We start from the raw sequence: 13,077 nt of genomic DNA, 5'->3' as shown, positions 1-13,077 counted from the left end.
CAGTATGTTTCAAAGCCAAAGATGGAATGGACTTCTGACGATAGATTGCGAAGTAACCTGGACAATATAGCTAAGGATATACTGTTCAAAGCTGTGGATGATACAATCTTCCCAAAAATCCGTAAGTGCAAAACAGCTAAAGACGTGTGGGATGTCTTAATCCAAATCGGCGAAGGAGACGAACAGGAAAAAGACAACAAACTCACAATTGCAATGAAAAAGTTTGAAGACTTCAAGATGCTACCAAGTGAAAAGATTGCAGACATGGAGTCTAGATTAGTCAAAGTTTTGGAAGAGATTACTGATCTTGGAAAGACCCTCGATCAAAAAGAAATCTCTCTCAAAATACTCCGCGGACTACCGTCAAGTTGGGATATGAAAGTGACAGCCATGCGAGATCATAGGGATCTAAAAACTGTTTCAACTGACAAACTCTTTAGTGATCTCAAAGCGTACGAGTTCGAGATGAAATCAAAACTTGAGGAGGAACGTGAAGAAAGAACCACAGCCTTAGTAGCCGAACAACCATCAAACTCAAGGTTAGTAGGAAATAATGATTTTTTATCTGACGAACAATTTGCTTTACTTGTTAGGAAATTCAAAAAATTCATGTGGAAAAACAACTTCAACAATTCATCTCAAAGAAATCAAGGAAGTTCATCCAGAAGGTCAAGAAGGGAATTTTCTGATGATAACACAAACTTATGTTACAACTGTAGAAAACCAGGACATTTCATGGCAGAATGTCCATACCCCAAGGTAAGTAAAAATCAAAATAAAAATACTTCTAACTCTCCACAGGAAATATCTGAATCAAAGGATAGAAGATTCAAGAAGGATAAAAGAAAAGCTTTAATAAGTGACCCTCTTGAGACAAGTGGGTCTGAGGAATCTTCAAGTGATGAAAGTGATAGCACAACGAAGGATACTGCTCTACTGTGTCTTCTAAGCATAACCAGTGAATCAGATTTCCAAGAAAAATGCCTAATGGCGCATGAAGTAGAAGAAGACGAGGTAACATCTAAATCTTTTGATTATGCAAATTCATCTTTTTCTAGAGAATCTATATTTCAATTAATGAAAGACTGTCAACTTGTTATGGACACTCATTCTCAACTCAAAGAGCGCAATGATTCTCTGATTCTTGAAAAAGATGAAATAAATGAGAAATTGCAAGATGCTTTACTTGAGATGAGAAACTTGAAAGCTGAAAATATTCGCCTTCAAGAAGAGTGTAAAGCTAGAGAAATTAGAGAACATAATCTTAGGGAGACAATAGCATCATTTACACATTCATCCAAAATAATGGATAAAATGGTAAATATGCAAAAACCCTCAGGAGATAAAGCCGGATTGGGCTATGATCCTACATGTACTAAAATTTCTGAAAAATTGACTAATTCTACTACTTCTTTAATTAATAAAGCTCAAGTAGTAAAATTTGTCAAAAGTCAAGATAGCACTATGAGACAAGGAATTGGTTATCAAACTAATGCTAGAATAAACACTGCAAGGCCGAAGCTTCAAAGCAATATTTTTTCGCCAATGCAGAAATTTAAAAAGCATGAGTTTGGTTCTCGTAAGAGATTTACCAATGAGTCAAGTGCACAAAGACCTCATAGGAAACAATTTCCAATGATGAGGTTTGGTAGGGATTATCCTACCGAAGATGACTGGCATGATGAAATCAAACCATGGACAAAAACCAAGTTCAACACATTTCATTTTATTAAACAAACGAATGTTGGACAAGTGCCAGCCCACAAAAAGAATGTCCAAATTCCTTACAATTATAATACTGTCAATGGTTACAAATCACCTAATCTTGGATTAATGAGATCAAGGTTGATTTGGATGCCTAAAATCACTAACAAGGAAGGACCCAAACAAATCTGGGTACCTAAAAATACTTAATTTTGTTGCAGGATATTTGGTACTTTGATAGCGGATGTTCTCGACATATGACCGGTAATAAAGCTAGTCTAGTAGAGTTCAGAAATATCGAAGGACCAAAAGTCATATTTGGTGGAAATGATCATGGAATAACAAAGGGAACCGGAATTGTTATCAAGAATGGCTTAAGAATTGAAAATGTATCCTATGTGGAAGGACTAAAGTTCAATCTCCTTAGCACAAGCCAATTCTGCGACAAAGGATACCTTGTAGAGTTTTTCAAAGACAAATGCCGAGTCAAAGAAGAATCCACAAAGAAAATTGTGCTCACCGGAAAGAGAAAGAAAAATATGTATGTTGTTGATTGGAGCACAACGAAGGACTCTATATGTTTAATGGCGAACAACTCAAGCACTACGAGTTGGGAATGGCACAGGAAATTAAATCACTTAAATTTCAAGTCTATTAACAAGCTTGCAAAATGTAAGTTAGTTGAAGGTTTACCCAACATTGTATACAAGAAGGATCAAATATGTGATGCGTGTCAGAAAGGAAAGCAAATCAAGTCTTCTTTCAAATCTAAGACACAAGAATCTACATCAAGACCTCTTAGTCTACTACATATGGATCTCTTTGGTCCAGTAGACCCGGTAAGTATAAGTGGTAAGAAATATACTCTTGTTGTTGTTGATGATTTTTCCAGGTACACTTGGACGATATTCATCAATAAGAAGAACGAAGTGGAACAAAAATTGCCAGAGCTCTTAAAACAAATTCAAAACGAAAAGGACGCAAAAATCTCCAAAATCCGTACAGACAGAGGTACAGAATTCGTGAATGGCGTGATCCAGGCCTACTATAGTTCACAGGGGATTTTGCATCAACTATCTGCCGCAAGGACGCCACAACAAAATGGTGTAGCTGAAAGAAGAAATAGAACACTTAAAGAAGCCGCACGAGTCATGATTTCAACAGCCGAACTACCAAAACGTTTTTGGGCGGAGGCTATCAACACTGCTTGTTATACTCAGAACAGAAGCATGATTCACAAAACACACAACAAGACACCATATGAATTATGGAAAGGGAGAAAGCCTAATCTTAGCTATTTTCATTCTTTTGGTTGCAAATGTTTTGTTCTTAATAACGGTAAATCGTATCTAAAAACATTTGATGAGCGTGCAGATGAAGCAATATTTTTGGGATATTCGTCTACTAGCAGAGCATTCAGAATATTGAACAAAAGGACAGTGGTAGTAGAAGAATCAATTCATGTTGTATTTGATGAATCACCAAAAACCCAAGAACCAAATACTTCAAATATGGGTAAGAACGTCCATAATGGTTTAAGTGTTACTAATGATTCTTTTGAAGATGATGTTTTACAGGGGTTAAATGATCTAGAATTAAATTCCCCTGAAATTGGAGGGCAGTACATAAATCACGTAGCAAGTGATGAAGTTGAGGCTGACTTAAGGGATGAGGTTGAAGCAAGTGATGAAGTTGAGGCTGACTTAAGGGATGAGGTTGAGGCTGGTGATGAAGTTGAGGCTGACTTAAGGGATGAGGTTGAGGCTGACCTTAGAAATGAGATTGGAACCAACTTTACAGTTGAGGCTGACCTTAGAAATGAGATTGGAACCAACTTTACAAACCAAAACCCATCATCCTCAACCCCACTTGCAAATGACTTTACACTATCATCCTTTCCCCAAAACAACCTTCAACCAGATTTGAGATGGCTCAAAGATCACCCTCAAGATCTTATTATTGGAAACTTGCACGATGGCGTGAAAACAAGATCCTCTACAAGAGACGCTCTATTTGCGTGCTTTCTATCTCAAATGGAACCGAAAGAAATTGATGAAGCTCTAAATGATCCAAGCTGAATTGAGGCTATGCAAGAAGAATTGAATCAATTTAAAAGAAATGATGTTTGGGAGCTTGTCCCAAGACCAAAAAATCACAATGTTATTGGAACTAAATGGGTCTTTAGGAACAAAGCAAACGAAGACGGCATCATTGTTAGGAATAAAGCAAGGCTAGTCGCGAAGGGATACTCTCAAGAAGAAGGAATAGATTTTGATGAGACTTTTGCCCCAGTTGCAAGACTTGAAGCGATTCGAATTTTCCTAGCCTACGCTGCATACAAGAATTTCACGGTTTATCAAATGGACGTGAAAAGTGCATTCCTTAATGGCTTACTTGAAGAGGAAGTATATGTTGAACAACCACCGGGATTTGAGGTACAAGGTGAAGTTGACAAGGTCTATAAACTAAAGAAGGCATTATATGGGTTAAAACAAGCACCTAGAGCTTGGTATGATACCCTATCAATGTTCTTAATTAGTTGTGGTTTTACCAAAGGCCTTGTTGACAAAACCTTATTTAGAATTCAAGAAAATAATCATATTTTATTAGTACAAATTTATGTTGATGATATTATTTTTGGGAGTACTAATGGAAATTTATGTGAGAAATTTTCTAAGCTTATGCAAAACAGATTCGAAATGAGCATGATGGNACTCTAAGGCATGAAATGGGCATGATTGAATTGAGCTAAGTATCTAAATTTTAATCTCTAATTATAGCTCAAGTATATGATTTTATTCGTATGTGACGTTGCATATATTTATATGTTATATAAGTGTGTTTTGTGATTAATTCTTGTCGAATTTCATGATTGGATATATATATATATATAATTTTTTTTTTGTGCATGCTCTGTAATCCTTACGTTTGTTTGTTTAAAGTTTGATTTCTTGTACCAAATCATTTTCTTTTCCAACTGTCTTGAGTAGTGTTTGCTCAATATATACTAGCTTATGAAATATGCTACTGCTAAGTACATAGGTTATGAAGTTTGCCAAAAATCTTTTACAATTTTTTATTTATCACTGTGTGTTCACTACATGCACAATTGCCAAACTTGCTTAGTGCTAATTTTTTTTTTTTTTGTTAACTATATTTTGTGTAAACTTGTATTTATTTGTCACTAATATTTTTGGGAGGAGGAACATCCTCATCTAGCCAAGCAAGTACTTCTTGTATTTCTTCTGGTGCCAATTCAGGAATATCAGGAAATATAGGAGTTTGTGATGAACTCCCAGGAGTAGTGGAAGGAAAAGCTTTCGGTGCTAATTCAGGAAAATCAGGAATTATAGGAGCTTGTGATGAACTTCCAGGAGTAGTAGAAGGAAAAGCTGCTGGATCTATATACCTTCTCTTTCTGGAACTATTCCTGTCACATTTGTCTCTAAGCCTCACTGTTGCTTCAGTCAAGTCTAAATTTGGATTTTGAAGTATTGCATCCCTCTCATCCTCTAGCCCCTTAATTGTCCTTTGCAGTTCAGCTTGACCCTTGATTTCACCAAATTCCTATATCACACATTGTTAAACCCCCTTCGAAAATGTTAAGTTGAAAAAGATATAGGAATATAGAAATTACCTGAACTTTTGCCAATAATCTGTCCAGACTCACGAGTTTTCGATAAGGCCAGTAGGAAATTCCCACTTCCCTACACTTTTTATTAAAAACTTCGCGCCCAACCTGCAATTCCTCTGCAGCTTGTTCAGAAGGCAGATAAAAATATTCAGAAAATTTTTCAAAAGTTAGTGTGGTAGTATCACAAAATGTTCTTCTAGTTCTCTTTCTCCCACGAAATACACTTGCATTCATAGCTGCTACATCTAGCGTTGCAGTGGTATTATCTTCCTCCACTACTACAGCAGCACCTTGATCAATAGCCACGACATCTGTACCCGGTGAAGCAATTATCTCTTTCGACTCTGGTGAAGCATTCTCAAAATTTTCGACAGCAGTAAAATCTATACTTTGTGCACTATCTCTTAACGGTGATACGATAATGTCATCCCAAAAGGAAGAGTTATCCGAAGATGAGGGATATGTCGTATTTGCCATTTCTTTTATGTAAGCTATAAAATTAAGGAGATTGATGGAACGACGAATGGTGATTTTATAGCAAAGGAGATCGTGTGAAAATTGTTCAAACAAATTGAGGGTTTCAAGGGAGGTCGTACTGTCGAAAGATATTAATTATCACCTCTTACTGTTCTCGTCCATTGCGGTTTTCAATCATTTTTATCACAAGGGAACAGTGATCTATCGGGGCTATGCCTTATTGTGAAATGGTTAGGTTGATCCTATTATTAGGGTCTCGTATCCTATTTTGTGGAATACTCAATTTTTGCTAACTTGTGGCACAAGCAAGCAAATGCACCATGGCGCAAATGATTCAAGAGCAAGGATTTCATTCATATCCAGCGTTTCTTTGATGATGACAAAAAGGGGGAAAAGAATGACAGTCATTTGGTGCAAAAGAAGTCTAAAAAAGGATCGCAAAGAGGTAAATATTTGGTATACATGTTCTTTATTTATTCTTGGCATATACATAGGGGGAAGGAGTTATTCATTACAAGTTATTTTAATTTTTGGTGTGAAGAATTGTTTTTGATTTAGTTTGTAAAAATGCATGATTGAGAAATTTTTCAAAATGAATTAAACTAGTCTCAATAATGCATGTAGGAATTTTATTATTATTTTTTTTTTTTGTTTGAAAACGATTCTTCTAGGTCAAAAATCATTGTTAAACTCATCTATGGCTAGTCGAAATAAAATGAAATTTTTTTAAGTTTATATTTTTCAAAAGACTAAGCCAAATGATTGAGTATAGGTTTTGGCATCATCAAAAAGGGAGAAATTGTTAAGAATATTTGTAATTAGATTTTGATGAGTCAAAAATGTATTTTAGTTTGAAAATTAGAAAGCCACAAATTTCGTACAGATATGTACCTAAAAGAGTCAAGGAGTCTACTTGAAAGAATTCTTGGAGAATGAAGGAACTTTGTTCGAATCCGACGGAGCTTAAATTTAATTGGAGCACAAGGAATAACCAAAGGGTGAAGTAGTAGAGATGATAGGAGACATGTAAGGTTGGTAAGAAGTCCATGGTTCGAACCCTCCTAGCCACAGATTTTATGAAAACTAGAGACCTCCAGAATATTCGTACTTATAAATTATTTGCAGTAAAGTTACCAACAAATTCGAATGGTTCACTGGTGATGAACTTGGTTAATGTGGTAGATGGTCCTGTGTTCGAATCCTAGGGGAATGAATTTTGCCAGCTATATGTGGAATAAAGAATAAGTGCAAGTGGAAGAAGTGGAGGAATATTATATTCAAAGGTAGAGGAATATCAGGAACAATGAGAAGCTGTCAAAATCTATCTACAAGGAATAATACTACACTACACAATTAATTGTTGCTCCAAATACTACACTACACTACACTACACTAATTATTCTAAGTTATTAAAGAAGCATACTACACTACACTACACTAATTATTCTAAGTTATTAAAGAAAGAAGGCCTTTCCTTATTAAAGAAGGCCTTTCGGCCAGAAAGGAAAAGTTGGAGGAGGAATATCTGGAGATGCAAAGACAAAAGGAAGAAGTCTGAAGAAATACAAACAACGGAAATACAACTCAGAACACTACCTAAACCACATGAAGACTACACTACCTAAACCACATGAAGACTGCAATCAGCACATGAGAGCAACAATAAAGAATTAATTTTTCCAACGGATTAATTCTTTCATCAGCTATAAATACGGGACACTTGAGCAAGAAAAGAAAGACAGAGATATACAAGTGATAGGCAAGAAAAGTAGCGTGATACATCTGAGAATAGCAAAGCAAGAAAAATCCGAAAAACCAAAAATCCATATCTTTAGTTCCTGAGAGTTGTAGAAAAATATTTTCTTTTTCTACCTTGTATCAAAATTTCTACGGGGTGTAGACAGAGGGCTGAGTAACAAGAGGAGCTTGTGAAAACCCTGGGGAGTGTAGCTTTGTGCGAGACACTCGTTGGTGTAGGAGTATAGCTTTGTGCGAAATACTCAATATCTACTAGGTGTAGATAGAAGTGCTGGGTTGGCACTTGGTGTTCACTATTGTATCTGGGTGATTGAAGATAGTGAAAGGAGTAGAGTGGACGTAGGCTGGGTTTGGCCGAACCACTTAAAAAATCTCTCTCTCATTTACTTACTGCCCATATATGTTTTGCTCTGTACACATAATATCTGCTTGCACGTACACACACTGATTTGCAAGATTCATATTTGTGAAATCCATTTAATATTCCTAATCTCTACAACTTGCTTATTTGGTTTTGCTAATTTCCTGCATTCATAATATTTTCAAGACCCAGGCACTATTCATCACTATTCCCTCTTATCTGGGTTTACCAATTTCTGTTATCTCCTACGTCTGCATGCAAGCCAAATCTATTATATATCATATTTGAGCTATTCCAAGTATTTCTATCGTATTGCATGTGATGTATCTCCTCTCTATCACTGAGTTTTAATTATAGCACTTTACGTACATTATTCCGCTGTGCATTTCAAGTTGAATTTATTCACTTGAAATTATTTTAGTTAAAGTGTTATTAATTTTTAATTTGCTTGAAAAGTCTATTCACCCCCCCCCCCTCTAGACTTTTCACCACCCATTCGGGACCAACACGCTACAATTGATTATGCAAAATAATGTGAGTTCTGTCGAATGCTAGTGATTATGAACAATAATAGCCATAAGAGTTGAAGATCTTAGATACAATACAACACAAACACTAAAATAATATGAACCTAAATCATCCAGAATTTAAAATCACAAACTAACATCAAACAATGAAAAACATGCAATACATTTTCATTAGAAATTTACCTCGCCTATTAACAACACGTTGAAGGTCTGGTGATGAATCGTCCGCCGCCGCCATTGTCCTCGTCATCCTCGTCGTCCTCGTCAACTTCGGCTGAAAGATGATCCTTCAATTCCTCACTTTCGCCTGAATTCGTCGCCTTCTTCTTCACCTTCTCGCCGGAGCGTTCGTTGATCAATACAAACACAAAGTGCACTTCGTCGTAGCCTGAAATATAATCCTTCAATTCCTCGCTTTCGCCTGAATTCGTCGCCTTCTTCTTCACCTTCTCGCCGGAGCGTTCGTTACTCAATAGAAACACAACGAGAACTTCGTCGTAGTGCGTTTAGTGGAGAAGCGAGAAAGGTAGTGCATTGGTTAAATGACAATAATAACCTTCAACGTTAATAATAGGGTAATTTACTTAATGCATATGTTTTAAATTGAATGGCCTAGATCATCTATTAAAATCAAATCTAATGGACTAAATTGCATCTTATTTCTCACCTAAGGATCAAATTTCACATGATCATATATATATATATATATATATATATAGAGAGAGAGAGAGAGAGAGAGGGAGAGATAGATTACCATACTAATTACACTGGAAGAATAGTAATTACTAGCAGAATAACTAAACATTCAAACTGCAGTTTATTTGTATTGGCTAATGAGTGTTTAATTAAGGAAGCTTGTGTTATGAAGACAGACTAGTTTTCCTTAGAGAAAAGAGGCTTAATTCACTTAATGAGTCCATTAATAAAGAAATTTTTACTTCTTAGCTTTTATTAAGATGCACTATACTGTTGCTAGTGTAAAAACTTTGCACCGAAGATTGGGATATGCATTTCCCTGTTAAAAAAATACATTTATTGCAAGGAATTCAACACCCCTCAAATAATTGAAATTTGATGTGTGAAATATACCATTTAGCTAAACATAACAGAAGTTCATTCCATATATGTTAGTGCTTCTGCTCTGTTACTGTCTACTTGTTTTGAGCTATTACGTGTTGATATATAATGTCATTTTCATCTTTGTTACTTGCAAGGGGAACATTAATTTTTTAGACTATAATTGACAATGATAGCAAGTCCACTTGGCTACACTTAATTACTTCCAAATCAGAAACCAAGACTTAAAGTTTTTCATAATTATGGCACTACTAAGAACTTTGCAGAGATGAAAGTGATTAGAAGTGACAATGGATGTAAATTTAACATGATTGAATTCTTTTTAGAAAAAGGTATCATACACCAAAATCTTGGGTTAATACTCCACATCAGCATGCGTTGAGTATAGCAAGGGCTCTAAGATTTCAGGCTTGTCTTTCTTTGGAGTTTTGGGAACATTGTGTCCTCTATGCAACTTATTTGATTAACAAGCTACCCTAACATGTTATTGGATGAGACACTGCCTTTGAAAGGTTATTTGGCAAGACAATTTATTGCAACCACTTAAGAGTGTTTGGATGTTTATGCTTTGTTCTACATTACCTCAAACAATACACAAATTTGCAACTAGGGGAAAAAAGTGTATCTTTATAGGTTTCCCTACTAATTTGAAAGGGTACAGTTTGTATGATATTCAAGATAACTCAACCTTCATTTCTAGAGATGCATGTTTCTATGAACATGTGTTTCCTTTTAATTAAGGAGAATGATTTTACAACAAGGTTGGATAGACAATCGTTTGATTCAACTGATGTTTATCTACCACTGGTATCTTTTTCAGATGATTGTGGCTTTCATCCCACACCTACAATCCCATATAAGTCTCTCCATACATAAGGATTACTCCTAATAATAGTTTATCTGCTCCTACAGATAATGGTTTATCCATTCCAACTTAGGATCCATCTACTGATATGATAATGAAGTGATGAATAATCCTCCTATTGAACAACTTAGGAGGTAATTGAGAACGATGTCAATTCTTGTAAGGCTCCAAGACTACTATTGTGAATTTTTTTTCGTGCATAAAAGATCATCTCCATACTTTTTAACTTTGTAATATCTTATGACTAAATGTCTCTTCCACACAATATTTTATCCATTGCTATATCTTCTAATTTTTAGCCCAAGACCTACAATGAAGCTGTAAAATTTGATTATTAGAAAGAAGCATTGAATGTTAAGATTCAAGCTCTGATCTCCATGATAATAAAACATAGGATTTTTATTGACTTACCTACTAGAAAGAAACAAATTGGCTTCAAATAGGTGTACAAGATTAAATATAAGACATATAGCTCAATGGAAAAACAAGAAGCAAGGTTGATAACCAAAGGCTACACTTAACAGTTGGGTGTAGACAACATTGAGAAAATATTCCATGTGGCAAGGATAAAAACTATTAAAACTTTTGTTGGGTGTCAGCCGGGTTGGCCAAGTTCAACCCCTGCTCGATTCAATAGTGGCATTGTGGCTTATCATGGAGGGATGAGGTTAAATGATTAATGTCTACCTACTTATCACAAATTGGTTTTAAGTAAGATATGCAAACCAGATAGGCAAAGAACCTGTGATTAAGTGTGCTTGACTTACAATAGTCACAAGATGGGTGACCCACTGGAATGTAAGCATAGTGCATCATTGAGATCCATCAATTGGTACCAAAGCTGAGGTCAGAGGTTAACGTTCAAATCGGTAGCGAGGTGAAAGCTGAGTCCAGTCTCGGATGGGATGTGGGAGTAGGTTGAGCCTCCTGGGAGAGGGATTAGTGAGCGTAGAGGCTAAGGACTGAATCAGGCATGTTGCTAAGCTTTGTGATCAAAGATTGTGGCATGTACTGTGAGGGAGATTGTTGGCCGTCGACCGGGTTGGTCGAGTTTAGCCCATGCTCTATTTGAGACGTAGCGTTGTGGCTTATCATGGAGAGATGTGCTTAGATGGTTAATGTCCACTTACTTATCACCAATTGGTTGTAAGTAGGATATGACAACCAAATAGTCAAAAAAAACTCTATGTGATTAAGCGTGCTTGACTTACAACAATTATATGATAGGTGACCCACTGAGAAGTAAGCATAGTGCAGCGCTGAGATCCATCAACTTTCTTAGCAAATAGTGACAGCAAAGGGATGGCACATTCATTAACTTAGCATTTCATTGTGACAAACCTAATTAAGTTTGCAGACTTTTGAGATCGCCAAATTAACAGGTGCTTTGTTGCAAATTGGTTTTACACAGGGTAAGAATTCACTAAGGCTATTGCTACTTCCATTGTTGCACTGCTTGTTTACGTTGATGATATCATCATTGCAAGCAAGCCCTCAGTCCAATAAAAGATATATTCGGATTTCACTTTCAGAATTAAAGACCTTGGTGACCCTAGTTACTTTTTAGACATTGAAGCAACCGGGTCATATGTTGGTCTCAACTTGTGCCAAAGAAAATACATTTTGGCTAAAGATTTTCAGAGTTTTATTTTCCCAACATGAGTAACACTTGCTTTTTCTCTATTTGGCAACTTTACCACGTACATTTCCTTGTATGACATTATATTCATCAAAGTAATGCAAATAATAATTAATGTGATCTGTTGTCCCTAGGTCAAATATCCGTATATCCGAACAGTTTTATAAAACATTGGCATTAGTAACAGAAATATAATTGATAAGGGATATCGACTTATTCAGTAGAATTTTGCCTACTTGATTTTGAATAAGGGATATCGACTTATTCAGTAGAAATTTCAATAGTTGCACGAATGTGACTAATAATAGCAAAATTGGATTGACTAATAAAACGAGCTAAAAATAAAGATAATATTAATTGGACACTAGACCCGAATAATTTTAAAAAAATCATAATACTCCTTCAATCAACACTTCTTACACAAATGGTTTTATATTTTTACGGGACTAAGCCCATCATAAAGTCAGGTAGAAATGTTGATAAAACGAGATAAAAATAAAGATAATATTAATTGGACACTAGATCCGAATAATTTTTACAACTGGGCTACAAATAATTAAATAAATGATAATGTCGGCTTAACAAGATCTAAGCCCAACAAGAACAAGGCCTTTAACTCTATCCCTTAAGACATGATATATATTTGCAGGATTCGAACCTAGGTGTGATGACAATACAAGAATCTAGAGTGAGTCATGTTGTTGAAGGACAATAGTGCTATTAGAAGAGGGCAAGGATGCGTTTTATAAGGTTTGCACCCCGTAAAATGAGTGATTATCATGCATCGATCAATCTTATCCACCTATGAAACGAGTGGTTGTCATGCCTTGATCAACCTCATCCACCCGTTGATGTCACTATAAGTCGCCACCCACATCCTTCTCCATCAACCCTGTCCACCCATTTATTGTCCCCACAAGTGGCCAATTTTTACCACTTTAATAACTTGCACAAGAGATAAAGTGGACTAGTTGGTTGCTTTGCCGCCCAAGTAATTAATCTTGCAATTTTTTTGCAGCTTTTAGCTTAACTAAT

The 13,077-nt window shown here is 35.8% G+C and overlaps 1 protein-coding gene across 1 annotated transcript; it reads right to left on the bottom strand.

Moving 5' to 3' along the window:
- Window positions 1-4,878: 4,878 nt before the first annotated feature.
- Window positions 4,879-5,815, bottom strand: LOC115999463 (protein RKD1-like). The gene is made up of 2 exons (XM_031239311.1): window positions 5,342-5,815; window positions 4,879-5,271 (listed from the first exon to the last, which is right to left on the bottom strand). The coding sequence occupies exons 1-2, from the start codon at window positions 5,813-5,815 to the stop codon at window positions 4,879-4,881; spliced, it is 867 nt and encodes a 288-aa protein (XP_031095171.1).
- Window positions 5,816-13,077: the final 7,262 nt, after the last annotated feature.

The sequence above is a fragment of the Ipomoea triloba genome, chromosome 12, assembly GCF_003576645.1.
Source record: "Ipomoea triloba cultivar NCNSP0323 chromosome 12, ASM357664v1".
In the NCBI taxonomy this organism is placed as follows: domain Eukaryota; kingdom Viridiplantae; phylum Streptophyta; class Magnoliopsida; order Solanales; family Convolvulaceae; genus Ipomoea; species Ipomoea triloba.
The sequence above is the reverse complement of the archived record's forward strand: the minus strand, read 5'-3'. Positions and strand labels throughout refer to the sequence as shown.

Coding starts and splice junctions, on each gene's coding strand:
- LOC115999463 (XM_031239311.1), bottom strand. CDS start 5,815: ATGGCAAATACGACATATCCCTCATCTTCGGATAACTCTTCCTTTTGG. Junction 5,272..5,341: donor GATTATTGGCAAAAGTTCAG/GTAATTTCTATA, acceptor TGTGTGATATAG/GAATTTGGTGAAATCAAGGG.